The sequence below is a fragment of the Harpia harpyja genome, chromosome 14, assembly GCF_026419915.1.
Source record: "Harpia harpyja isolate bHarHar1 chromosome 14, bHarHar1 primary haplotype, whole genome shotgun sequence".
Classification (NCBI taxonomy): Eukaryota; Metazoa; Chordata; class Aves; order Accipitriformes; family Accipitridae; genus Harpia; species Harpia harpyja.
Window position 1 is genome coordinate 35,470,108 of NC_068953.1, and position 26,004 is coordinate 35,496,111.

At 39.5% G+C, this 26,004-nt stretch overlaps 1 protein-coding gene across 1 annotated transcript in view; it reads right to left on the bottom strand.

Annotated features, from left to right (window-relative positions):
- The window catches only part of HERC1 (HECT and RLD domain containing E3 ubiquitin protein ligase family member 1), a 116,825-nt gene that overhangs the window by 80,563 nt on the left and 10,258 nt on the right, over window positions 1-26,004 (bottom strand). The window contains exons 2-7 of the mRNA XM_052807552.1: window positions 8,037-8,992; window positions 6,668-6,763; window positions 6,159-6,353; window positions 4,213-4,524; window positions 3,422-3,518; window positions 572-715 (exon numbers count right to left, since the gene is read on the bottom strand). Coding sequence (XP_052663512.1) covers window positions 572-715; window positions 3,422-3,518; window positions 4,213-4,524; window positions 6,159-6,353; window positions 6,668-6,763; window positions 8,037-8,966 — 1,774 coding nt within the window. The 5' untranslated portion in view covers window positions 8,967-8,992. The remainder of the gene's footprint in view (window positions 1-571; window positions 716-3,421; window positions 3,519-4,212; window positions 4,525-6,158; window positions 6,354-6,667; window positions 6,764-8,036; window positions 8,993-26,004) is intronic.

Genomic DNA, 26,004 nt, shown 5'->3' on the forward strand with positions numbered 1-26,004 from the left:
AATTTGATTATGAGATTTCTGTAGTCTGCATTTTCCTCTCTTCTCACACTAGGCTAGGAAGCAATAATATAGCAATTTTAATCTGACTTTTAAATTTTATCTAGCAGCATAACCAAATTTAGCTAAATATGGTAATAATAGAAAATGAATGATTCTGTGTTTGACAAAGCGTCTACTGGCAATGAAGGTCAGAATCCCTTCATTTCTGAGATGGGACGTGTTTCTTCAAGAGGCAGTTTAAATGCAACAGTTTCTAGTATGTGAATACAGTTACTGCCATATCAAATGAGTGAGTTTATTTGAAAGTTATCAGCATAGCATTTTTTCCAGAATTGCTTATGCATTCATTGAGCTTTCTGCTCTGTGAAACACCTCTTCCTTCTGATATCCTTTCTTAAAGTCTATAATCTTGCAGTTAAACTTAAAATATTGTATTTAGGTTTTACTAACATCCTTTACTTGAACAGCTACCAAATGACAAAACCCCTCCCCCCCAAACTTCAAGAGTACTGAGGCTATGAGGTAGATGGAATAAGATGAAAATTACTACCATAATGTTAGTTTTACCTACCATTGTCTCCTCCTCCAAATGACCATACTGTTCTCCCATCTTTGGACAGAGCTATTGTGTGTGAACTGCCACAGGAAACCTCTCCTACATTGCTAATATCTTTTACTAAAGTTGGAATGTTGCGGCTGTTGCTGTCACCGTGACCTAAGGGAAAAAAAAATTTTTCTTTTTGTGAAGATTTAAGTTCTATTTATGGTTTGTAATTTCAGTAAGATTTTGCAAAACCTATATACATTGTAATCATCACAAAATATAATTTCTGCCCACTTTTTGGAAAGATTTGTAGTAAGATTTGGAAGAGATCTGTAGTAAGGTTAACAAACATATCATAAGACGTACTCCATCCATAACACTTGATCATACCTTACTGCCACTAAATCATAGGACTATTTTCTACCTAGTTTAAAAGAAATAAAAAGATTTACTAGCACAATTGCCTTTAATACTAGTTAATTAGGTAGCTACACTTCCTAATACTGGGCAGCAGGTAGCCTGAACAGCATGAGGAAACTAAAATGAGAGCATACTCTTACTACTGTCAATACAAGCATACATAATGCACAGACAAATAAAACCAACAAACTAGCTAGTTTTAGACAGTCACAATTCTAACTGGTCCTTTCTGCAGAAGCCCAATACATTACAGTATCACCTACTTCACAATAAGTATGACTTACATGTCTAAAACTACAGAAATGCTGCAGATATGGAAGAAAAATGGGGAAGAGAGGGGAAAGAATACTACATGATTGTATTGGTTTTGTGTGGCAAGGTTTTGGTAGCGGGTGGGGTTACAGGGGTGGCTTCTGTAAGAAGCTGGAAGCTTCCCCTGTATTTGACAGAGCCCATACCAGCCGGCTCTAAGACAGACCCGCCGCCGGCCAAGGCCGAGCCAATCAGCGATAGTGGTAACGCCTCTGTGATAACATTTTTAAGAAGGAAAAAAGTTGGGACGGCGGTATTCGGCAGCCGGAGAGAGGAGTGAGAACATGTAAGAGAAACAACCCTGCGGACACCAAGGTCAGTGAAGAAGGAGGGGGAGGAGATGCTCCAGGCGCCGGAGCAGAGATTCCCCTGCAGCCCGTGGTGAAGACCATGGTGAGGCAGGCTGTCCCCCTGCAGTCCATGGAGGTCCACGGTGGAGCAGATATCCACCTGCAGCCCATGGAGGACCCCACGCCGGAGCAGGTGGGTTCCCGAAGGAGGCTGTGACCCCGTGGGAACCCCGCACTGGAGCAGGCTCCTGGCAGGACCTGCGGATCTGTGGAGAGAGGAGCCCACAGAGCAGATTTTCTGGCAGGACTTGTGACCCCGTGGGGGGCCCACGCTGGAGCAGTCTGTGCCTGAAGGACTGCACACCGTGGAAAGGACCCATGCTGGAGCAGTTCGTGAAGAACTGCAGCCCGTGGGAAGGACCCACGTTGGAGAAGTTCGTGGAGGACTGTCTCCCGTGGGTGGGACCCCACGCTGGAGCAGGGGAAGAGTGTGATGAGTCCTCCCCCTGAGGAGGATGAAGCGGCAGAAAATAACGTGTGATGAACCGACCGTAAACCCCATCCCCGTCCCCCTGTGCCGCTGGGGGGGTGGTAGAGAATCCGGAAGTGAAGTTGTGCCCGGGAAGAAGGGAGGGGTGGAGGGAAGGTGTTCTGAGATTTGGTTTTATTTCTCATTACCCTACTCCGGTTGATTTGTAATAAATCAAGTTAATTTTTCCCCAAACTGAGTCTGTTTTGCCCGTGACGGTAATTGGTGAGTGATCTCTCCTATCCTTATCTCGACCCACAAGCTCTTTGTTATATTTTCTCTCCCCTGTCCAGTTGAGAAGGAGGGGGAGTGATAGAACAGCTCTGGTGGGCACCTGGCATCCATAACTGATTAAATGTGAACAAGTTACTATGACCTAACTAAATGCTACTTTTTAGCTGCACACTGGAACTCACCATTGCACACTCCAAGCTCCCCAAAGCACATAAAAACCCCACATTAACCTAAAACTCAATGAGAACATTTCCACAATTGAGCCCAAAATTGTAGGTTAAACCTCTAACCCAGTGTTCTTAACAGCAGGGGTAGACTCAGCACTTCCACTGATTACCTTGAAAAACTGTGAAACACTGTCCTCCTCTTCTGCCCCTGTCAAGTACTTGCTTTCACCCCTCTACTTGGCAATCATGACATTCAAAGCAAAGACAGCAGAAAGGAACTAAAGCCCAACTTGAAGCAATTTTCTATGCAAAAGCTGTTGGTTCAACTGAACCTGCTTGTGAAGGGTGGTTTTATATGAGGCATACCAGCTGTACAGCAAAGATGATGAAATATACAAGTGAAATTTAAGCATAATACTGTGGTTTTTGTTTCAGTTAAATGAAACTTTTTGGACATATTAAGATAAAAGGACATTAACCCATTCTGGCAAACAATGTCAAGTATCCTTATTAGTATCACATTAGAATCAGACCCTTGATATTATTAGCCAGTTATTCATGACTGCTCAAAGAACCATCCTACCGTCACTAGATTACGTTTATGTAGAATTCCAGTTTAAAATGTCTACCGTTTACATTTAAGTGACAGTGGCAATCAAATATAGTCTTATGAATGAACAAAGGCAACTTTTCCTGAAAAGAAAAATTTAAAAAAATAGAATCTTTGTAAAATTAACTGCATTAGAATCTTTTAAGTGTCTCTGCACTAGTTTTAATACAGTCAGTCACCTATATACACACACCTCTGCATATGTGTGCACGTGTATTTAGAGGGGACAATAAGAGAACAAAGAAAATACACATATAGTACCATTACCAAACACAGGAATTCTTGCAAAAGCATCTCATGAAATTTTAAAGTTACCTAATCTTCCAAAGTCTCCTTCTCCCCATGTATATAGCTCTCCATCTTCTGTAACAGCAGCACTATGTCTGTATCCAGCTGATACACAAACAACAACCTACATTACATGCAAAAATAAAAATCAAGCTTTTACACAAAATGAACAGGAAGTTTGAAAGTTTATGAAAGTCAAGTTTCAGAGGCATTCTATGTAAACTGACTTGTTCACTTGTGTGGAGCAAGTACATAAATTAAGCTTTGCAATCTTTTCTATTCAGTATTTGATAAAGTAGAAATCAGTACACAAAGAGACAAGTTTATATATAAACTCGTCGTAATTTATTTATCAAGCAAATTTAACATAATGATATCCTAGTCTTACAGCAGCAAAATGAAGCATCAGTGGATGTTTAAAACACTGGCCAAAACATAGACAGATAGGGAAGAGAAGGCCTTTAGGACAATACAAAGCCACTTATCAAATGAAGTCCCTGAAGAGTTGTATAGGAGAAGTCCTAATGTTACAGCTAACAAAAGCAACCATCTCCTGGAACGTCATCGCAGTTCAGCAAAAGCATATGAGCAAGTTTTACTCTTAAGACTATGAGAAGGTTTACTGACAATGCCATTGCCTAAATCGCATGCCTAAAGGCAATCATAAGTTTTAGTGCTTTGCTGAAAGCAAAAGCAGCTTTCAAGAGAAGTTCAGAAAAAACACAGAACTTTTTCTTAAGATTTTATGTATTCCAAATTTTACACATCACAACTGAACAGAACAAAAATAGGTGTTCTACTATACAAACCATACCTACCTTTCCTTGCAGAGGACCCTGAATAAGTTTGGGATATTTCTGAGTTGAACTATTTCCATGTCCCAATTTTCCATAGTCACCATCACCCCAGCTGAAGACTTCCCCTTCTGTTGTAAATGCTAAAGTGTGACCATCAGATCCTTTTGAAGATGACACTTTTTTAATAGACCTATGAGGCTCAAAAGTCAGTTTTTTCAATGTGGACTGATTATTGGAATCACCCAGTCCTAGTCTCCCGTAGCTGCCTTTACCGCAGGCTCTAACAGAACCATCCGTAGAGATAACAAATGTACAATACTGTCCAGCTTCAATCTATAAACAAAAAGGTTATGACAATAAAAAAGAAAGATTAGATAAATGTAAAATTCACATATAGGTCTAGAAGTCTGTATTTTTAAAAACAGAATGTCAGGTTTCTTTACATAACCCTTTCATATAACGTAATATAAACATTAAGGAGAATTTGCCCTTCAGCAAGCAGTACAATTCAAATTCCTGGAAAATACTTTATGAGTAAATCCATTTTCTTGAGGTAAAGGATGTAAATAGCAATTGATCTATTATTTGCATCTCTCCTACAGACTACAGAACTCAGGCTGCCTTCAGATCTCCAAGACTCATGGATGGAAATGGACAGTCTTTGAAGGTATCTTAATTGTTTTAAGATTAAAAAGACAAAATAACAGCTTGATAAAGCACTGTAGGTTTTGCTTAGTTTTAACCAGTACCAAGAGGTAACATTACAGAAATACGCCAAATGCTAAAAATCCACTACCATTTGAGACTATGCATTTTAATTACATAAACACCAAAGAAATAAGACCAAAAGTTTTTAAGAAGGAACTTGCCTCTATTGGAAAGTCGGCACACAGCTGAAGAATGACCTAATAGCAAACCAACTAACCCTGGAATAATTTCCTATAGGATTCTTAGCACACTATAAGTGCAAAGCAGGTCCAAATCTGAAGCATAAAGGCACTGCATGTCCACATCATAATACGGCACAAAGCAGGTGGTAGGCTGCACAGTGACAGCCCTATTTACTGTGAATTAACTTCTTCATATAGACAAATCCTACAAAGATCATCAATGAAGGTTAAAGAAAAAATTCTTTAACCCAGTGGGAAATCACATAAATAGGTTGTATGGGTGTATACCGTACTATTTAAAGAGTAACCCATTCACTCAGATCACTCATTCCACTCTTGTGTATTAGTGTTTTGTTTAAACAAAGTTTTTTGAATGCATAAATTTGCTTTATGATGCCTGGTCCTGCAGTCCATTGGCACATAAAATATATCAGTGACGTCAATAGAAACAATTCCACAAAATGTACCTAAATTGTCTAGTAACCAAAAAAACGCTTTTACTTAACTCAACACTACAAAGCCAATATAGTAACAGAAAAGCAAACCGTTATATTCTGTGTCACGCATCAACAGAAGTGCTCAGTTGCAACTGCAGAATCTGTGACTGAGAGCAGAAAGAGCATACTGTATATTGATTTTCAGAAAGATAATTTAAGGTTGCTGTGCCAGCAGTTAGCCTGGTTTGGACTTTTAAACTAGGCAACCTTGGTGTGAAAACCACCAGTGGAACAGAAGATTAAGTAGTTAAGATAACTTTTAAACAACTGTAAAAAAAATAAATAACTACAGGCAAGCAAATTCGTCTCTGCAAATGCATTTCATCCAAGTTAGACAATTCGACTGTTCTTGTTACATCGATATCAATGTCTGTATGTCACTAAAAATGAAGAAGAATGTTTTTTCCAGGAATCAATAAAAGTAGTGAGATACTTTCAGTAAAACAACTTCTGTGACTACTTCTGAGCATCTACTTCATTACAACTTGACACTCAGAAATAAAGTACTATTTTCCAATTTCATAGTGTAACTATGAAGCTGTTAAATGTTACATAATGTAACACTATAAATGTCACTCACTGTCTGTGCATCAGAAAAACTTGGAGCAAGCTTGGGTTGAAGTATTTTCTCTTGAGTTCCTTCTACCAGTTGATGACTACTGTTGCTACCCCAAACATAAACTTCACAGGTCTCGGAAACAATGGGAGCATCACCCGTTTGAATGCTGTCAGGACTGGCACATGTTCTTGAATAGTCTGACGCCATTCGACAAACCTATTAAAATGAGAGATTTATTACACAGTAGCATTTTCATTTCTTTCCACGTAGTCACAATGTTTAATGCAACTTCAATTTCCCTTCAATATGATTCTCTGCCTAAAACACAAATCATCCATCACCGTATCATTAGCTTGCCCAAATTACTTTGTTTCTCTACATCTTCATTTTTCACCTTTTTTTGCCTTCCTCTTCTACTTCAGAATAACTCAGCAGAGACTGGACCATACCCACATGCACACACCAATCAGATGTGTGACGGGGAAGTAAACTACAGTTACCTTAAAGTCAAGGTTCATTTCAAGACATACCTCTTCAAATAAACACAGAGCTGCCTCGTAAAGAGAACATAAGCCGTCAGACGTTCTAGTTGGCTCTCTCCATTGACTTCGATCAGCAGATGATCCCTACAATTTTTAAATGTTATTATGAGAAAAATACTTCCATACAGCAACAGTGCACCTGTACAAAATACATTAGGGATTTGTTCTTACAGTTAAGCAAAATTGAAAGCTCTTTCTATAAGCATATGTAAACTACCTTTCTCCCCTGAGCTATGGTATCTGCATACACTTCAGGATAACAAAAATGTGATAAGTGCTAGTTAAACATTCTTATTTATTCATTTTTGTGACAATATCTGGGTCTAGAGTTAATTTCTCCTAACACTGTTTTGTTCTGAAATGCATGTCATTTGTGTTGAGTTTAATGTGATTATTTTTTAAAAATGTCTAATCATAATTATTTTTGTGTTTATGTATCTTACATATTTTGGTCTCTAATTTTACGTCTAGTCCAAAACCAACAACAAATAAAGCTGCCTACCAGGACATTCAATCCAATTCGGATCCTGCCACTGCCATGCTCTTCTCATGGTCCCCATGCTTTAAATTTTTTAGTTTTTAAAATTTATGTTTATTAGAAAGCATTACAAGCCTGAGAGAAAAGAATGCCCACTTCAGGGAAAAAGTCATTCCCTGTTTCCGTCTGAGCCTATGAGGCAGAAGCTTGCCACAGCTTCTGACTGCATATTGTGATATCATTTCATACCTTTAAAAAGAACATTCATCTAGGACCAGAAGTAAGCACTCAACATACAAAGCAGTGTGCCATACTTCCAAACAGTGTAGCTCATTTTCTCATTGTATTAATTTCCGAGCAGTAGCAAAAATGCTAAACATCTCAAATCTTACTGATTCTCCAAAGATGTATAAGCAGAGGTCCAGGTTAAGTGGAGAGCAGGAACGTCCAACGTTAATAACTTTGATCAGGCAACAAGGCATACTGCAAAACTTTGAATTCTAAGCAAATTCAGCATAGCAAGCCTTAAAAACAGTTCCATACTTTCTAACTTTCTTGCTATGAACTTAAATGTAAAGTGCAAGTGGATCAAGTACAGCTTTGATTCTTTCCCTGGAGTTAGAGCATAATGCCAAAAGTGACAACACAGGGATTGCTTTGCTGTTTCATCTTTACCTATGAGGAAACAGGCGGGCAGGGAGGGAGAGAAAGAGATAGTGGGTAACAAAGCAAATACTGAAAAAAAAAAATTCACCCCCCCCCCTTTTTAACATACTAAGCAAACTATTGAGCAAACTGGCATTCAGTGTTGAGAAACCATTTAAAGTTAAGAATGCAACTATATTTGCAATGTAGAAAAAACAAAACTGGTATACCTACCAAAGATCGTCGCATCTGTGTTAATATACTCATAAAGCAATCAAAGCTGATCATCCCTTCTGGACTTTGCAGCAACTTCGTTTTCTCCATAGCGTTTACTACAGCTGAAGCACCTAAAGCCATTTCTATCCATTCAAGAAGGTATCGTAAGGAACCTCGTTGGGCAGCCAAGCCAAGAAGCAATTCAGAAGCTAATCTACGACCTAAAGTGTCTGCCCCAGAGTTTGGAATTGTTACTCCTTTAAGAAATGTTGTTACTTGTGATAAACAGTCCAACCCCATTGGTGGAATCTTGCTTTCATTTGCTAAAGATAAAGGTGGTAAAGAGCTCACAACTTCTATTGCAGTATGGATAACATCATTGCAAAGACTGAGGCCAGGTCCTGATGCCGGCATCATCCAACTTTGTCTTAGCAGTGCAAATAACAAGCTCAACCCAGTCCGAACTCCCATTTCTATAAGTGCATCTGTACTTGACCTAGGACGTTCACTGACGGAATGCACATCTGTTGATCCAGAACTGCTTTCTGGTGAATGCTGCTGCTGTTTCACCTTACCCTTATCATGGTATTTATTAGAAAGTGCATAGAAGACACGCTGCAACACAAGAAGACGTTTTCGAAGCGCTCCAGCAAATGGAGAATCTGAGCATACCATCTTCGCCAGTGCCAGCTGGCTGCTAAGAAGGGCATCCAAGTAGTGGTCCTGTTCATCACTAGATAGAGATTCCCGCTCAAAATCTGGTAACTGAGGTCCTTTGAGGCACAGAACCTGCTGGGGCAATGGCACTACTTCTTTATTGCTGACTAACTTAGCGTACAAGATAGAAACTCCCTCCCTTGTTGCAATAGATTCACTGTCTTCTGTGATCCAGGAGCTGTTGAGATGTTCAAGCCATTTCAGCTTCACAGGTGGGACCATAGCTGCCATGTTGGTTTACTCCTTTGCCATTAGTCCTGAAGATGAAAAAAAACTGTAAATAGGTGTGCAATATTATCTGCAGAACTTATTACTCACACTAGGACAATTCCTAATAATCCTTTAAGAAAGCAAGTAGCAAAAGATTAATCACCAAGAATTACCAAAGTTCCACCTTTTTACCCATGTAAGTGCTGCAACCTGGAATTCAGATCAAATACTAACAGAATAGTTTAGTAGTATAAAAAAGACGTTTTGCAGATTATTTTTTATCTTCCTTTTAAACAAGTACATACATGCATATGTGCAACTTCCTTAACATGATGTAAGAATTTTAGTGTAAGTCTGCATTTTCTAAATCCATATATGCATGAAAATTCACACAAAGCAGATGTAATTCTGCTATGTTTCAAAGAAAATACACTTTTAATATTCTTTAGAATAAATAATATTCCCTTTACAGACAGCAAAACTGAGGACAAAGACTTCAAAAAATGCACAAGATCATACACAACTGTGTACAAGTGAATGGAGTACCAGAGTAAACCTCCATTTTACAATAAATGGGACTACTAATTCAGACCATAACTAAGGGCTCAACCTACCAAACTCTAAGTCCTGCCATCACAGGCCACTCTTCCCCGTTTCTAAGCTAGAGATCTCCTTAAAATCCATGTCAATGTTAAATGGAAACCAGGATATATGGCTTCACTGCTAGAGTAGCACATTATATAGGTCCTATTCATTTAGTGGATAGGCTCTTCAGAGCCAAATTCACATAACAACTACTCCAAGTAAATTTACAGTATCAAAAATTATGTATTACATTACATTGTACACAGTATGACTTTGAAAGTATTCAAAACTTCCAGGACAGATATTTAAGGAAGGGATCTGTTGCGGACACATATTTAGCTAACAGTCGCAAGAGCGTTCCACATGCCTTTAGAAGGCCTTGAACAGAATAAACAAGACAAAAAAAGAAAGTTACCAATTAGAAGAACACAGGTCCGCATTCCACGATAAAGGGAACTTGGCACAAACAACCTCAATTCAGCAGTTTATCTTGACCAATTAGATTGAGACAAGTTTCGCGTGTTTTAGTTGGTATAACCAATTATGCCTTACGTTTATGCGCGTGTACAGAGTTAGTATAACCAATTATGCCTTACGTTTATGCGCGTGTACAGAGTAGTATAACCAATTATGTCTCATGTTTATGCACGTGGACACTGTATGCTTGCATGTGGCAACCAATCAGAGCTTTTAAGGAACTTAGAGAATTGTATAAGAATGATCTGCTATGCTCAATAAACTGGCGACTTTGATCATCATATTGGTGTGCTGTCGTCCGTCCCCGCACGGAATTTCCCTACATCTGGCGACTCCAACATGATCCGGTAAGGAACAAGAGGGGAACGCTAACGACTGAAAAGGCGGGGGAGATTGCCACGGATGCCGGTGGGCTTATGAGAAAGCGCCGGGCTGCTCGAGAGAGGCAGGAATCGTAAGCTTACGTGATAAAAGGCGGCATGGGTATCGCAGTATCTGCGAAGGAAAAGGCAGCCGTAAAGACATTTATGAGGCTGGTTGAAAAAACAGAGATGGGAGGATCCTGACTGAAAGACCGGCTGCCCCAGCTGGTGTGCCCATAGAGGCAGATAAGACAGCGCTGTCATTTTTTCACCCGTTGAGGTGAGGACTCGCCCGTAGAGGAGGTGAGCAGTTGGGGGAGGAGATGGGGTCTACGCTTTCCAAAGAAGAAGAAGCGGTAGTTAAGCTCCTCCAACATATACTCTCAAAGAGAGGCATAAAATATGATGAAGCTTGTTTAAAGCGGCTTTTACAATGGAAAAAGGACAGAAACCTTTTAATTAGTGTGGGTACAGCTTTTGAGCTTAGTACCTGGGAAGCTATCGGAACCTCCCTATGGGATGAAATTAGTGACGGGTCTAAAGAAGTTAAAGGTCTTGCAACTTTATGGAAATTAATTAAGACAACTCTGCAAGAAATGAAAGCAGATCATAAAGCGTCTGCGTCTGCTTTTGCTGCTCTCTCTCCCACCGCAAGCGAAGGAGAAACGCGGGGAGAAAAACATAATGCAGCGAGAGAGACTTTTGGAGCTTGTCCGCCTGCTCCTGTGCCCTTGATTTCTACTCCACTCCCTGGGACTGCCGATATTAATCAGCCATCTGACAGTTCCCAAGCCTCCCTAACCGTACGCTTAAAGGAAACCCTACAGAATCAGGAAGCGAGTAAAAATCTGCCTATGAGAAAACAGCCCCCAGAGATCGCCGCTCAACATGAACAAATTATACCTAGCATATACCCTCTGTTGCCTCCGTCTACGCCTGGATCGTCTCAAGAGCATGAAGAGGGGCCGGAGCCTACTTCGCAGCAGTTGCAGTCAGTAATAGAAAAGCTGGCACAGCTGGAGGCTGCTGTGAAGCAAGAAAAACCGCCAACCGTATCCTTTGATGCACCCCTTTTCCACCCCCCCCTCGCTTTCCTCCTCCTTGCTGCATTTGGCCTGTTATGGGTGACACACATAAGTGAAGAATGGATGATCCAACAACCAAAACAGAATGTATGGGTAACTTTAACGAACATAACGCATCAAGAAGCTATATGTCTTTCTGTCACTACCCCTGAAAACCCTTTTTCTACCTCTTTGGTGGGGTTACCTCTAGACACCTGGCCAGATCCAATGCCTGAATTTTCCCTTTGTACTAACCCACAATCCTGTGTCAATAATTGGGATGGTGTGTATGCACACCTGCCTCAAGTAATGCAAGAACCTCAAGAGTTAGAGTTGTTAGGATCAGTCATCATGAATGCCTGTGTGATGTTTAATTACACCTATAACACCACTCGAAAGGGTCAGAATGTAAATGCTATTTTGCCTGTATATAGAAATGCTACAGCTTGGTGTAACTATATCTATTCCAGAATATCACACTCTTTTTTCTATTCCAGCTGCTTTACCTGCAGGGATGTTTTTAATTTGTGGGGATAGAGCATGAGGGTGAATTCCATTGAAACTTAACGGGAGGCCATGTAGCCTCGGACAACTTACATTACTAACACCCGATATCAATATGATTCACAGTAAAAAGGCTCACGATAACTAACACAGGGTTAAGTGGATGGCTAGCAAGTTTGGGAATTACGGGATGGTTGAAAGATTTGCTTATGCATGGCTTAGTTATTTTAATTGTAATATTAGCAGTTGTAATGATTGTACCACGTATCATAAAAATAGTTGAACATATGATTACAAAAGCATTTCATGTAACTTGGCTTGCACAAAAACAAAAAGGGGAAATTGTGGGAGATTTCATGGAAAATGGGGGACATTTCTTTGAGCCTGATTATTTAGAGTTAGCATAAGTAGGCCGCAGTTAGCATGAGTGGGCCAGAGTACGTGACAGCTGCAGTATGAACGGACTTTGAACCACCAGAAAAACAATGGACATGAGGAACTTGGACAGTGGAGCAATTAATAAACAAGATAACAGAACTGCAGAGGCAAGAAGGGGCTGCAAGAGCTTTAATGCAATTAAGAAAGCTGTCATTTCGGCTTAGAGCATTTAACTGCGGGATGGGGACTTAGGAGGTGGTTTGTATCTTTGTTAAAAATCGGGGTTTCTTTTATTCTTGTGTATTTTATTAGGTATAATGTTGCTTTTACTGTGTTTAATTAATTGTGTTCATAGATCTTGTAGGTTACCTTGATCAACATGACAGGTCAAGATTCTTTGTGCATTGCAACCGCATCACAAAGCCCATGAACCAGTAGACAGGATGGCTATGACTTGTGCAGCGCGCCTGGCCAGTGAGCGCATGCGTCATAGGCTCCCCATGTCGCAACCAAGGCGGATTTTGGCACCCGCTGGCCACGTGTGCTGAAATCCGTTCCTCTGCAAACGTACAAATACCGGGATTTTCCGAAGAGCATCGGGCTGGTGTATGGCAAGGCCATCGTTGCCTCCGTGGGGACGCCCACATAAAGCTGGCACCTACCGATTGCTGGGCTGAGTTTGCGGCGCAAGACGGCACAAGAATGTACGGATGGTCCATCTTCCTCACAGTCCTCGGATGGATGTAGTCATGGATACCACCACAAGCCAAATAAAACATGTGGATAACCCTGACTAACGTGACCGGACAAGATTGCTTATACCTCCGTACAGCAACACCAAGCAATCCCTTTTTCACAGGTTTAATAGGGGGTTCCACTGGCATCAACGAAGTTTAAGAACTTATTGATGGAGACCCCTGTGCAGCAGGTCATGGACTCAATGGATGGGAATGCCTGGTTTCCACGGATCGGGCATTCACCCTCATTGCCACCCCGGGAATCACAAATTCTGGGTTCCCTGAATACAGATTGGTGTAGTATTATCTGATTTACTGTTAAATGTAGATAGTATTAGACACACAACCTTACAAAATAGAGCTGCTCTTAAATCATTAATTAAGATAGTTTTGATTTATCTCGTAGTGGTTTTTTGTATTTTAATTTGTGAGCCTTGTATGTTGCAATGTGTTTAAAAATTAATTGATAGATCAAGTAAGGCTGTGTTAATTGACAAAAAACAAAAAAAGGGGGAAATGTTGCGGACACATATTTAGCTAACAGTCGCAAGAGCGTTCCACATGCCTTTAGAAGGCCTTGAACAGAATAAACAAGAAGACAAAAAAAGAAAGTTACCAATTAGAAGAACACAGGTCCGCATTCCACGATAAAGGGAACTTGGCACAAACAACCTCAATTCAGCAGTTTATCTTGACCAATTAGATTGAGACAAGTTTCGCGTGTTTTAGTTGGTATAACCAATTATGCCTTACGTTTATGCGCGTGTACAGAGTTAGTATAACCAATTATGCCTTACGTTTATGCGCGTGTACAGAGTTAGTATAACCAATTATGCCTTACGTTTATGCGCGTGTACAGAGTTAGTATAACCAATTATGCCTTACGTTTATGCGCGTGTACAGAGTTAGTATAACCAATTATGCCTTACGTTTATGCGCGTGTACAGAGTAGTATAACCAATTATGTCTTATGTTTATGCGCGTGGACACTGTATGCTTGCATGTGGCAACCAATCAGAGCTTTTAAGGAACTTAGAGAATTGTATAAGAATGATCTGCTATGCTCAATAAACTGGCGACTTTGATCATCATATTGGTGTGCTGTCGTCCGTCCCCGCACGGAATTTCCCTACAGGGATCACTAACAACATGGAGGTAAAGAGAAAACTTAATAATGCAACAACATTGGTTTACCAGGAAAGTTCAAATTGGTTGCCAAACCAACTTGAAAGCTTACAACATTCTTTCAAATCAAAGACATCAATGAATTTGAGATCTTTTTCTGCTGACGGTTTTAGGAAAAAAACCCAACACGTTATGAATCATGACACTTTTACGTGGATTCAAACTCAATGTAACATTATGATGAAATTGCTACAAAATTCCTGGGAATCCTACAGTTAAAATGGCAATCCTTGCCACATACCACAAAGCTTTTTTTGGCTAGCACTAGGCCCTGGAATACATCTCTTTTGTGACTTTTGCACTGCCTGAACTCAAGTCAACTTATTTAGCTGAATGGAAAGATCCCTTTTTCTCATGTTATTCCCTTGAGAGACGCAGTAGGGTCTGACTGAGCTCTACACAGGTGGTCTAAAACCTCAGTTACAAACTCCATGTGTGAAACCTGAATGCTTTGATATTAAACCACTTGTAAGTTGGCTTAAGTGAAAAGTAGTTTCAAGGTTTACAATTAATAAGACAGGACTGCATTTTTTGTTCACTGTTTCAAAATTCAAAATCTAAAATAAATCCACAGATGGAAAGGTTACACTTAAATTACAGAATATCAGACCATTTTTGAAATTTAATCTGAGTGCATCAATTTTCAAACTGAACATGGCAACAAGTCCTCTTTGATCACTTTCAGAAGGGAGAATATAGTGTTGGAAAAGCAGATTATTTTCTCTACAAAGTCCTTCTTTCGGGATGATGCACCATAGGTATATGGCACGGACAGTATGGCAAATGTGCATATGGCCTTGTAGTTCCCCAATGCTCAGTCATTGCAAACCTCTTAACCACACTACTCAAAACGAAAGTGTAAGCCATTTAAAAAAAAAAAAAAAAAAAAATCACCAGAAGGGCATCTTGTATATTCAAAAGCATACAGTATTATTTAGGCAATTGATGCTGTAATAAACTAATTCCAAAATTAATGTGGTATAAGTTTACAGAAGAACTGTGTGTTAGGAAGACAAAATTTGGAGGTAAAACAAGGAAAAAAAATCAGGTTACTTTTTAGTTAAGCTTTGAGATCTTCTCTATCTTGAAACCAACAGTGTAATATGTTGCTTAATGAGTTGGTAAAACAATGACAACACATAGTGCAGAGGCACCTGTATCACTGTAGTATGTCACATGGGAAGAACCATATGTAGGTAAGAAGCAGTAAGATTAATAGCTTGAAAATTAATAGTAAAAGATACAAGCTTACACAATTATGGAATAAAAAGTTTTCCCATAAGTAGTGTATCTATTATTTGCAGATTCAAAAGTTAGAAGAATCTAGTGAATCACAGAAGAATCATGAGTCATCACAAAAGAAAATACAATCCTGAGTAGCATTAACAAGCATTTCCAGAATGGTTAGATAAGTGAAGCATTTTTACACAATTTTATAAAATTATAATCAATTGAATTAGCATCACCTATATCGTGAACTCATTAAAGACTGACACTGGATCATGCAGAGAAAAAGATTATTACTCTGAACTACCCTAACAGAGAATCTAGCCTGAAGGTAAGACTAGGAGTGTGGCTTTTCAGCACAGCAAATCAAAATAAATAAATTCATAATAAAAATGAAATAAAATTAAATCTGGTTTATAAATACAGCAGAGAAAAAAGGGGGGTGAGTGGCAAAATAAGCAAAAGGAGAATATGAGCATAAGAACAAATGTTTATGGGTAAGGATAAGAGGGAAGGCCAACAAGGCAGATATCGTGCTGGGAGTCTGTTACAGACCACCCAGCCAGGTTGAAGAGACAGATGAAACATTCTACAAGCGGCTAGCAGTAATCTCACAGTCATGTGCCCTTGTTCTCATGGGGGACTTGAACGTTCCAGACATCTGCTGGAAATAAAACACAGCAGAGAGCAAGCTGTCTATGTGGTTCCTGGAGTGTGTGGAAGATAACTTCCTGACACAGCTGGTAGGTGAGCCTACCAGGGGAGGAGCCTTGCTGGACCTACCGTTTACAAACAGGGAAGGACTGGTGGGAGGTGTGATGGTTGGAGGCCATCTTGGGCTTAGTGACCATGAAATGACAGAATTCTCAATTTTTGGTGAGGCAAGGAAGGTGGTCAGCAAAACCGCCACTATGGACTGCCAGAGGGCAAACTTTGGCCTTTTCAGGACACTGGTTAAGAGAGTCCCTTGGGAGGCAGTCCTGAAGGGCAAAGGGGTCCAGGAGGGATGGACATTCTTCAAGAAGGAAACCTTAATGGCTCAGGACCAGGCTATTCCCACGTGCTGCAAGACAAACCGTCAAGGAAGACAACTGACCTGGCTAACGGGGAGCTTTTGCTAGGACTCAAGAAAAAAAGGAGAGTTTACCATCTTTGGAAGAAAGGGCAGGCAACTCAGGAAGAATACAGGAATCTTGTTAGGTCATGCAGAGAGGAAATCAGAAAGGCAAAAGCTCAGCTAGAACTAAATCTGGCCACTATTGTAAGGGACAACAAAAAATGTTTTTACAAATATATTAACAATAAGAAGAGAGCCAAGGAGAATATCTATCCTTTATTGGATACAGGGGGGAACACTGCCACCAGTGATGAGGAAAAGGCTGAGGTACTTAATGCCTTCTTTGCCTCAGTCTTTAATAGTGAGACCAGTTATCCTCAGGGTACTCAGTCCCCTGAGCTGGAAGACACGGACAGAGAGCAGAATATACCCCCCATAATCCAGGAGGAAATAGTGACCTACTACGTCACCTGGACACTCACAAGTCTATGGGACCAGATGGGATCCATCCAAGAGTACTGAGGAAGCTGGCAGAGGAGCTTAACAAGCCACTCTCCATCATTTATCAGCAATCCTGGTCAACAGGGGAGGTCCCAGATGACTGGAGGCTTGCCAATGTGATGCCCATTTACAAGAACGGTCAGAGGGAGGATCCGGGGAACTACAGGCCTGTCAGCCTGACCTCGGTACCGGGGAAGATTATGGAACAGTTGGTTCCTCCTGAGTGCGCCCACATGGCATGTGCAGGACAACCAGGGGATCAGGCCCTGTCAGCATGGGTCCATGAAAGGCAGGTCCTGCTTGACCAACCTGACCTCCCCTTCTATGACCAGGTGACCCACTTAGCGGATGAGGGAAAGGCTGTGGATGTTGTCTACCTAGACTTCAGCAAGGCCTTTGACACTGTCTCTCACAGCATACTCCTTGAGAAGCTGGCAGCTCATGGCTTAGACAAGTGTACTCTTCGCTGGGTAAAAAACTGGCTGGATGGACAAGCCCAGAGGGTTGTGGTGAATGGGGTGAAATCCAGTTGGCGGCGGGTCACAAGTGGTGTTCCCCAGGGCTCAGTACTGGGGCCAGTTCTGTTTAATATCTTTATCAATGATTTGGACGAGGGGATCAAGTGCACCCTCAGCAAGTTTGCAGATGACACCAAGTTGGGAGGCAGGGTCGATCTGCCTGAGGGTAGGAAGGGTCTACAGAGGGATCTGGACAGGCTGGATCGATGGGCTGAGGCCAATTGTATGAGGTTCAACAAGGACAAGTGCCAGATCCTGCACTTGGGTCACAGCAACCCCATGCAGCACTACAGGCTTGGGGAAGAGGGGCTGGAAAGGTGCCTGGCAGAAAAAGACCTGGGCGTGCTGGTTGACAGCCGGCTGAATATGAGCCAGCAGTGTGCCCAGGTGGCCAAGGTGGCCAATAGCATCCTGGCCTGTATCAGAAATAGTGTGGCCAGCAGGAGCAGAGAGGTGATTGTTCCCCTGCATTCAGTACTGGTGAGGCCGCACCTCGAGTACTGTGTTCGGTTTTGGGCCCCTCACTACAGGAAAGTCATTGAGGTGCTGGAGCATGTCCAGAGAAGGGCAACCAAGTTGGTGAGGGGCCTGGAGCACAAGTCTTATGAGGAGCGGCTGAGGGAACTGGGGTTGTTTAGCCTGGAGAAAAGGAGGCTGAGGGGAGACCTTATCACTCTCTGCAACTACCTGAAAGGAGGTGGGTGCTGGTCTCTTCTGTCAGGTGGCTGGAGATAGGACGAGAGGAAATGGCCTCAAGTTGCAGCAGGGGAGGTTTAGATTGGATATTAGGAAAAATTTCTTTACTGAAAGGGCTGTCAGGCATTGGAACAGGCTGCCCAGGGAAATGGTGGAGAAACCAGCCCTGGAGGTATTCAAAAAACCACTTATTTCAGGCTAACAAAAAGATCTTCCCTGAAGAGATTTCTATCACAAAAATAAATCCTAAGTAATCTGCAGCACAAACACAAAGCGACGTCTGTTCCAATTTTGCAATACGTAGAGCCATAAAGTAAATTCATTGTTTTTTAAATGTATTTAGCAAGTGCCTAGCACTGTCTTAGTGACTGCTCTCTCACAGACAGATGAGGATGTATGGAGGAATACTGTTCCATATGAATGCAGCAACGCATGACATTTCTTCTTTGTCATGATAGACATCTCACCGTAATTCACTTCTTCCCAGTACTACAGAATCGTACTTTAATGTTAGTAACCACAGTTTTAGTTTACCTTGTTATTATTTTAAAAGTACACATGAACAGCATTTATTTAACAGACAAGGTAATTCAAGATTTAGATCTGAAGAACTAAAAAGTTGCAGAATTGATAAGCGTATCTCAGCATTATGATGATTTATGTCTGCATTAAATTATACAGTGTATGACCCTGCCCTCATGTTCTGGTATTTTATAAGGAGGTTAACCTAATGGGGTAGCTTTTCTGAAAAAAACGTAAACTGCTGAACAGTCCACATCTCTCCTGTAACAACAAGAAATTCCATCAACCAAAGAACAAGGAAATACAAATGACGGCACTCTCCCAAGACTAAAGCAATGACTAGAAGTCCTATACTATACATGTTGTTTAAAGCTCAGAAATGGAAGATGTTAGTATTCTTCAAGAAATTATTCTAACCAAAACCATTAATGTATGCCACTGGTACCCAAAGGCAAGCTGCTGCAGAGACCAGTGTTTGCATGGTCTAGAAGTGTTGGCCTATGTGAGACTAACCTGAGATACAAGCAAAGGTTGTATTAGGATAGCTTCTCAGAAGGGCTTATTAGCTCAAGCACAGCACCCTGTTGATACAGTCATACTGTTTTACTGGATCCAAGCTGGTTCACATATCTTGCTGCAGCATGTGTCAAAACTGTTCAGTCTATTTCTTCTTGTTTTTAACTTTCATCTTGCAATTTCAGGCTGTTCTGTCGACACTTAAGACCAAAAAAAAGAATGCAATATGGTTTTGGAATAACTAACTTTTGGGATATTCAGCTACTTAAAAATGAAGTGAGGGCTTCATTGCCAGATCCTATTCATAGTTCTGGATCAGAACCCTGGCATGAGCAAGAGGAATCTATAGAAGAGCACAAATGCAACGTACATTGAGCATTTCACATTTATATGCGTCCCGCAGATTTCAAAGACTACTTTAATGTCTTATTATTTTTATTGTTCACTTGCAATCTAGCAGCATTTTAGTATTTCAGTGCTTTGCAGCTGGATTTAGGATACTTTTTTACTGACTTCAATTTCTGTACTCCAATAAAATAATTTTTTATGCTTGTTTTTCTTGCTTAATATTTTACCCTCATAAACACACTATTTTCAGTAGACAGCTTTTGAACTCAACAGCAAAAACATAAAGCACAGGAACTACATGCATGCAAAATAACAATGAAGTCATTAAAATCAACGTTTCTTACTTAGCATTTATACAACATTCAAGTGCTGCAAAAGTAAAAGCATTGATAACGCAACAAAAAAACCCCTAATTCCAAAAACAAACACTGAGTTTGAAAAACTTCTCACATACAAGAATGCAGAATGATCACAACTAGTTGAGCCCAGGGTTCTTCTAAGTCTCAGTCTGAGAAAATTTTTTAAAATTAATAAAAAGAACAGAACACTCTCCTCCCAAAGAGACACTTGAGTTACTAATTTTAATGCTGGTAGCATTTAGAACTCCAGTTTCTTCAAGAGGATTCTTGACGTCAACTGTAAATTCTGTCAAGCTAACTTATAGCTTAATATGCAAGGAGGCTTTTTCAAAGCAAAGGAGTGTTTTCAAACTGCTCTTTTTTAAAAAGAGGTGTTGGGTTACCTAGGTTCTGAATGATCAGTTTCTGTTCGCTGACCCTTCAAGTTCTATTGTACTAAAATTTCACCAAAAAGTAATAAAATATTCTGAAAGAGAGCCCTGCCTGATCTAACTTAAAACTAAACCTCTGGGAGGTGGAGGGAATCTCTCTGCCATCTAGTGAGAGGATGTGCTTCCTACAGCTGTAATGCTTGTAGTGCAACGGATAATGTATAATGCAACTTTGTTCTCTGTCTTGGTATTTCACACTTAAAAAAAAAAATTAAAAATCAGAGACCTATACTACAGCTCTTCTGCCAATATAGCACATTTTGTGCTATTAAGCACCTACTTTTATTCCAGCCAAATTTTCTCTAAAATAGATTAGCACCTTCATCAAAAGTCTTATTTGAGCCTCAGTGAGCCTTGCCCAAGTAACTCCAGTAGACAAAATCCTTACACGTCTATCACACAAAAACTGGAGCCACAACTGTTAACTACCATTCAGAGGTAGTGAGCATTCTTTGCATTTCATACTAGACAGACCTTCTGTTTACTCACACTACAAAACACACCAACAGCTCAGCCTCCAAGTGACACAGATAGGTATTGTTACATCCAGGACCTTCTTCACAAAGAAAAGGCAACATTTTCTCATTTGTCAGGAAGGATTTGTTGACTACTGTTTCATCTGAATTGCAACTGTAAGGCCAATTAATGCAAACTTCAAAACTCTGTTCTTCAGTAACAAAGTTAGCGCCTTCTCAAGAGACAACACATGGGGATCTAGCTACATTAAGAAGTTCCCTGAATAAAGACTCATTCATTTGCTTTATGTTATGCTTACACCAGCTATTCTTCATTCAGAAATTTCAAAACTTGCTCATTTACCTCAAAGGTGCAAATACTGCTCCTTTTCCTGAAACCCAATAGATTTTTTCTCTTCTCCTTGTTCACATCTCTAAAAATAGAGACTGAAGCTTGAATCTGAGCTCTTAGTAGTGACCTACTCTCCCACTGCAACTTCCAAAAGAAATACGTCGGTCCATCTTGAAAATAACGTTTGGTTTGATACGACAAGTAGCAGTCTTTAACCGGACGCACTGATGGCACCAAGCCGATTTGATACAACCCTGAAAAAGCTCTCTGAATACAAGTGTAAATTCTCTGTGTGGAGTATAAGCATAGCGACTACGTATCACTGAAGTTAAGCAGAAACTAGGCAACAATGGCTAGCACAGTTTATAAATAGGGTTTATTTCCTCCAGCTCATTGCTGAGGACCACAAATGTAAGGTTTATAATTCCTCTGGAGCATGGGCAAGGACATTTCATTTTTTTCTAAGTGCAGGCAAAAAGAAAATATGTTTGACTTTGAAAGACCATGTGAATATACTCACTGATGTTTTACTACATCTAACCACTACAAGATCAGCTGACCATGTGGAAGGTACCAATTCTGCAGCATGGGTCAGCGCGTAGTCCCACCAACTTTCCAAACAAGCTGATCATATGGCCAAGCACAAAGGGAGAAGGCACAAACATGTGACAAGCAGTGGAGAAAGGAAGTACTTTTCTTTCAGCAGCAGCAGCATAAACCAAAAACAGTCTAAATGTATAGCAACATTTTTATAAAAGTATTTCAACAATGGAGCACTTAAAACACTTTGAATTCAAAGTTCCAAATTCAAAGTTCCCAGAAGTTTCTTGGATTTCTATTTGAACAAAACCAAAACAAAAAAAACCCCAAAAACCAAAAAAACCCAAAAAAAGGCAACCAAAAGATCTTTTTGAAATGGCAACAACTGTTCCTCCTTAAAACCAGCCCTATCACACTTTGTTATGTGTTTATATTTTCATATTTTGGGACTCCAATTAGAGAAAATATTCCTTTCAGCAATCTGAAAATAACTTATCCTACTGTCAAATCACTAGCCAACATTTTACATGCAGTAAACCTCCAAATCTTCCAAGTGAACAGCTCTCACTGGTTCAAAAAAGCTATGATTTAGCCAAGATGATGCCTTAAACATTACCTATTGCATAATTTCCAGATACATAACCAAGTTTTTAAATTAGAATTATTAGAGAAAGTTTTGATATTTTACTTTATATAAAAACGCATCTGTCCAGCACCAGGTGGAGAAAAATCTATTCACATTGACAAAACATGCACTACAAAAGCCTACCTCTCCACACCAGGAGAAAAAAAAAAAAAAAAAGAAAAGAAAAAAAAAAGTAGTAAATAGGAAGAATTTGCAACACAACTCATTTGTCATATCTTTTAGAACCACAGTTCCTGTTGGGCAAATAGCCATTTTGGGGGAGTAAATGCCCACATATATTTTACTGTCACTGATCAGTAAGTCAACTAAAATGGACTTAAAACTCATAGCTGAACAAGCATTACAAGACAGTCTTACCAGATTTAACACCTATTTCAAAAGCTTACTCTAGGAAACAGTTAGGACAAAATGAAAATATCAAACCCTAAAAAACAAGTTCTATGTATCCTGGATGTAGAATTTTTTTCAAAATAGCAGTGGCAGCAACTTGAGCTGCAGTAGAACAAATCTGAAGGTTTCTAAGACTGCCTTCAGAGCTTGTTTGCTAACTTAGAATTCCAAGTTCTTTATAAAAAAGAAAACAATATGGAAAATCTCCACCTACGAGTTGACTCTCTGAGAAAAAAAAAAAATTCAGGAACACATTTAAGTGGAAACACTAATCAAGCGTAGCCGATGAAACTTCGTTACAACAGGAGTAAACAAGAAACATGAAAAAGTAAAACAAAGATACAAGCATGAGACTACCTCCAGCAAAACCCTGGGCAAGGTCAAAGGTCAACTGCATTCCTTATAAACATTATTTGGACAAAAGAAGTTGGGTATTTCTTATCCAACTTAATACTTGCCAAGAAAGTGGTTTTCATCAGCAGGTGAAAGGCAGAAGATTCAGAAACCTACCAATACTACTGGCAGTTCCAAAAAGAAAGAACTGCTGCTGAACAGAAGATGAAGGAAAAAGCATTTGTCCACCACCCTCTTAGAAACTAGTGTTGAAGCTGGGGAAAAAATGATGCTTCATAGCTCTGTGAGTCACAGACAGTGCTGCAGACTCTACAACTGAACTGAAGAAAAAGCTCAGATTCATCAAATACTCTACTGGAATATCTGCAAGCTGTAGAACAAAGCAAGCTCTTAGTTACCCCTCACTTCAATTAGGACACTAACTGCTGTTTTTTTCTCTTACAGCATATGAAAGAAATGAGAACAAAAGAACTTTAAAATGAAACGTGTGAAAACAAGAGGAGCATAATCAAGGGGGGAGGGGGGAGTCTTGAGCTAAGAGGAGAGTAGAACATTTAAATAACAAAAGAAAATACGCTTAAGAGAGCTCTCTTAATGTTATAAGAAACATGAAACTTACCTGCAGCACAGACAAAGGTTCTTTTTCCCTTTATCAGTCCACCACTTAAAATGCACCCAAAGACAAACCTACAATTTCCAAAGCTGCATCTCACAGCATAATGAATGATCATTCCCCTGTGTTTCAGATTCTGTGTTTTCAAGCACAAAAGTACAAAACAGCTACCTCTTCTGGTGTGTTCATGGCTTTCCCCATTATGTAAACAAACTAACACCAAATATACAAACTACCTCATGCTATTATCACTCAAATTCTAAGCTCGGGATGAAGTCTTCACATCTTGCAATAATTAGTAAGCATAAAAAGAAGATAATAGGATGCATTTCAAATTCAAATAAATCAACTTACAAGCAATTCTAAGCATTATGAAATTATAATAATTAAATGGTTGGCACGCATTTCCACATGGCCAAGAACTCAGAGAGAATGAAAGTTCACAACAAATTTCATTTCCCCTTTTTCCACATATTTCAGTTTATCTATTTACTTATATGATGATTTTAAAGAGGTTTTGGTTTAGACAGCGTTCCCTGCATCTAGGAAAAAAACAAACACAAAACCAAGGGCCTGCAGATGTTTGTCACCAAGACAGAGTAAATGCTAATAACAATTAATACATTCATGTTCCTCCCTTTTGAGTTAAAATATAAAGAAAAAGAGGAAAGTTGTCATATTTCAGGAAGAGAATGCAGTCTTTAGTGTCCTAGCAAATACTTTTAAAGAATTTAAAACATTCTGTGTTATTAAAGAGTTTGGTTTTCTTAAATAGGAATTAATTCAGCCTGAAACCACCATCTACTTCTTACAGATCACTTAAAACATTCACTTTTGAGATGTAAGCTTGTCTAAAATAACTAATAAATCACATGTATTAAAATGTGAAAGGCCTGTTGGAAGTAATCATTAAGTACAAATGAGCTTTCAATTAAGATTAAGTTTCTATCACTAATTAAACAGGAAACAGTAAATGCTTTTACTGAGGAAAACTGGATATTTTCTAAGGAAGTAAGAACTATCCCTGTATCTTAAATAAGAATAAAATAAGAGACTGGAGATGCATATAACTAAATTTACAAGTTATTTCCATGAAACGGAAATAAATTATGAAGTGATAAACTATAAATACTGTTCCTTTCTTCTCTCTGTCACCATAGCAATTTAAACACTCAGAAACAGAAACAGGAACTTGATCTTGCAATTATTCCCAGCTTGTTTATTTTATATATACAATACCAAGCCACTGACTGCAGGGATGCATGAGGAATACCCTGATGTAAAACTCACTAGGAGATATAACAAAATAGGTATTCCACTATAAGTGTTTCAGTATTTTTTAAGATATACACAAATATATATATTTCAGTATTTATAGTATATACTATAAATATTTCACCATTTCATGTATATATGTCTAAAGCATGAGTAACTTCTGTGTAACAATTATTTCTTTTCAACAGTAGAGTAATTCTTTCAAAATATCACAGTTAACATCAAAGTGAAATTATAGGGAAAAATTATGTAAAATGTATTTTTGTGTTTATATAATCTACCATAAAAAAGGTAAAATGGGACTGGAAAGTAACAGTAAGTTTTCCAGCCACTTACCACCACCTCCTAAATTACCTATGGAAAATGCAGATTCTTCTAGAAGGGGAACAAAGGAAACACTAAAGAGTTCTCATAAATCCACTTGGTTGGCTCAGATGTGAAGACTGGCAAATCTCTAAGAACAAATTTTTTGTCAGATTTTTACTACAGCTTCTGGAAACCACTAAGTTTTTAGGTCTTCTCACTTTGAGGTAAGTGGGACAGCTTTGATCAACTTCAAATGCAAGTATAAGAACAACTCACTAGAGGGAAAAAAACATTACAAAACAGGTTAGTAAGAGAAATTCTCAACTTCAACGCAGTCGAAAGACTTCAGAATTTGTAAAGTACAGCAATTATTCCTATATTCCAAGGGGTGGGAAATAATAACAACAACAACAACAACAACAACAACAACAGGACTTTAACATGGGGTTGAAGGTCAAAGCTTATAAGGTTATAAAAGTCCTTTTTCTGAGCTCAGCAGGAAACATTGGCCCTGGACAGAATGTATACACAACTTCCCAGAAGGAATTTCCATAGTCTTCCCTTTCCATGTCAGCTTGGAAACTATGGGAGATATCTGAATTTGTCACCAAAGAACTGCTTCCACGCAGCTGATAGTTTATCCTAATGTAAGTAAACAGGA